Source organism: Eschrichtius robustus, chromosome 16 (genome assembly GCF_028021215.1).
Source record: "Eschrichtius robustus isolate mEscRob2 chromosome 16, mEscRob2.pri, whole genome shotgun sequence".
NCBI classification, from domain to species: Eukaryota; Metazoa; Chordata; class Mammalia; order Artiodactyla; family Eschrichtiidae; genus Eschrichtius; species Eschrichtius robustus.
The window spans coordinates 77,003,676-77,006,941 of NC_090839.1; the positions used below are offsets into that span (position 1 = coordinate 77,003,676).

At 49.2% G+C, this 3,266-nt stretch overlaps 1 protein-coding gene across 1 annotated transcript; it reads right to left on the reverse strand.

Annotated features, from left to right (window-relative positions):
• Positions 1 to 566: 566 nt before the first annotated feature.
• Positions 567 to 2,831, reverse strand: SEPHS2 (selenophosphate synthetase 2). Its single transcript, XM_068565810.1, has one exon. The coding sequence runs from the start codon at positions 2,645 to 2,647 to the stop codon at positions 1,292 to 1,294; it is 1,356 nt and encodes a 451-aa protein (XP_068421911.1). The 5' UTR covers positions 2,648 to 2,831; the 3' UTR covers positions 567 to 1,291.
• Positions 2,832 to 3,266: the final 435 nt, after the last annotated feature.

Below are 3,266 nucleotides of genomic sequence, written 5' to 3' on the forward strand. Positions count from 1 at the left end.
CATTTTTGTCTTTATTCTTGTTTTTGGTGAGGCTCCCTGTCCTCTGCTCTGCCTGGTGCCCCTGACTTTACAGTATTTTTTAAATTCACATTTTCCAGAAAACAAACCTCCGTTTACCTACACAGGTGAGAGGCAGTCAGCTGGTTGTATGACACGGGGGAGAGGATTGAGAACTGCAAAGATCTAATTGCCCTGTGCATAAATTTTTAACCAGTATCTCCGTTTTCATCCCCACCCTTTGACCCCACCTTCCTTAGTACATTCGGAGCGTATCTCTTTGCTTCCTGTTAGTGTTCCCCAACTCTGAAGGCATTTATACTTCAGCTTCCTCTGTTCTTCTAAGTCAGTTACCCCTCTTCCACCCACTTTCCATGTTCCAAGATTTGTTGACACCTTTCTTTACCTATTTCCTCTCCCACCCTCTAGTCCTTGGGATTTATGCCTGTTCTTGAGTCCTTTACTGTCAACGCTAAATGTATCAGCTGGTTCATTTTATAAGACTGTAAAAGATTCAGAATTCCAAGGATACAAACATTAGCCAGAAGAATTTTTTCAACAAAATCCTCTTTATTTCACTAGAAATCACTTTATTGATTAAATCACCAGGAATTTTCAGAACAAGAATTTAACATCTTAATGTCCACCAAGGCCTGGGCTCTGGGGCTTGCTCTGCCTCTCCCAGTCCTTAAAGGGGTTTAGAGGGAGAGACGTCATTAACAGAGACCAAGTAAGGTGGTTGGAGGTCCTCCTTTCCCAGTCACTGGACAAGCTGCTCAATTCTTGTCCAGAGTAGGAAAGAGCCAGTATTTCAGAGTAATCTAATAAGAATTTGACATTGCATTTTAATCTCCCTTAACAATTTAGATTTATCAACAGTACTGGTCCAAACTTATTTGCTTCTGATCTAAATGTTTTTCTTTTTGCAACTTATTTTTGGTGTCTATGTAATTTTAAATAATCTCACTCCCTGGGCAGAAATCAATGAACCCTGTGCCCAGAAACATCTCTCAAACCTGAGTAGCCTCATCTTGCTCTTAGAAAGAGGAAACAGAGGGTTTTCTGCTCTTTTTCCACTCAAGGGATTAACAAACCTACCCCCCGAAAGTCCAAAATGTTACTTCTGGCCTTGGAATGTGCAGCTTTTGAGGGGCTGATTCAAATCACCTAGAAAGGGCAGCTGGAACTATTATGCAGGCAGCCTTCTTTGGAAATTTCCTAAAATCAACTCTTGAGAATTGTCCATGATTCTGTACAAAGGCTCTACAGTCCAAACAACTTCCCCTATTCCATCTCACAAGCTAGGCTCAGAGGAGGTACTGGAATTCTCAGGAGCAAGAGCAGTAGCAGAGGCTCCACGGGGCAGGACCTCAATAACTCGAGGCTTGTCAATGATCCGGGCTGTCCGGTTTCCCTTTTCCACAATGCCGACGATCCAGGCTTGGTGGCCCTCTCCATACTTTGAAGATTTGATTTCCGAACAAAAGCGAGCTGCCTGTTCTCTTGGCAGACAGATCAGTAACCCCCCAGAAGTTTCTGCTGAGGTTCCTTGAAGGAGCCCGAAGCGCCCGCTGGCCTTGCTGATAGCAGCCATCTTGGCAATGATTGGCAGATTATGAATGACAAAGGACACCTCATTTCTTTGTTGTTTTGCAAGGTTCTGAGAGTGACCCAGAATGCCAAAGCCTGTGATATCTGTGGCTGCATGGGCATTAAACGTGTGCATTAATCCAGCAGCAATTCTATTTAGGGTAGCCATGTTGAACATGGCTTCCTGATAGGCCAGCTCTACCTCTTCTCTGGAGACCACCATCTTTATTTTATTCCATCTTTCAGGATTATCCAGCCATTGGTGGGCATTGACAGCAACTTGGGTTCCTAAGGGTTTGGTTAACACAAGCACATCCCCAACAACGGCACTGTCAGGCATTATGAATTCATTTGGTTGACACACCACAGTGGCAACTCCGCCGACGATAATCCAAGGGTTTACCACCGTTTGCCCACCAGTCACTGCAGTCCCTCCTTCCTCTGCAGCATCCCGAAAGCCTTTGACCATGAGTGGTGTTATCTTTTCTCGTTCCTCCTCAGCCATACTCTGGCTGACGCTGAGTAGCATCAACATGTTGTCACATTCAGTAATGCCCATGGCGTAGAGATCACTCAGCACGTTGGCACAAGCTATGCGCCCCATCATGTAGGGATCTTCCACCAAGGGGTAAAAGAAGTCGGTGGTCTGCACCAGGGACAGGCCCCCGTGCCTCAGGGGTATGACGCAGGAGTCCATCCCAATGCCAAGGGTTGGTAAGGTTGGGCTGGGTTCCGCCCTAACCGGCAGGCCGGCTTCCTGGGCCGTCTCTTCACGGCCTCCGACCAGGCCCCGGCCCGGCGGAGGCCGCACCTCCGGCCGCGTCAGTCCCGCCAGGAGTTTGAGCAGCGTCTCCTGCGGGACCTTGCAGCCTCAGCCCTTCATGCCGGAGAAGCCGGTCAGCCGCCAGCTCGGGCTGAGGCCCAACGCCTGGGGCTCGAAAGGCCGGTAGCTCGAGAAGCCCCGGCCTAGAGGCAAGCCTGTCGGGCCCGAGGAGCCTTCCCCCGCCGCCACCGCCGCCATCGCCTCTCCGCCGGCGCCCGTCGCCGCGGCTTCCGCCATCACGCCTGCCCGGCAGGGAGGGGAAAAGAGGAGAGAGGAGCAGAGGTCCCTTTTACTTTCCACTCCAGTTATTAAGGAGTAACAGTCAGATATTACCGCAGAGCGCCTCCCCGGCACGACTCGCGCAGCCTGACTGCAGCCACCCCACGCGCTCCTGGCCGTCCGGGAGGAGGAGCCGCCGGCATCCCTTATTTATACCCCTGGTGATTGACAGCCGTACCAGCCAATGATGACTCGAGAGGCGGGCTTCCTTTGGTCTAAAAGATGTATTACTAATCAACCACCAGCTTGGGAAATTGACCTCGGAGAGATTACAGAACAAATACCTTGGTTCATTTCCCTTGATGTAATTTAAACGATCTCTTGGGAGTGGCTGGCGGAGCTCTGTTTCCCTAGAGGCAGTTTATCAAATCCAGCATTTTCGAAGACGAGGGCAGATGGGTCACTTGGCAAACCTCAAGCCGGTCAGAATTGTCCAAGATAGCGCGCATGATCAATCCAGGGTAGGAAAATAGCCCAGGGAAAAAATCGTAAAGAACAGTGAGAAATTAGTTATTAAGTTACTACCATTATATAAGCAAGCCGCAGCATCAAAATAATGAAATGTTAACATGGACTT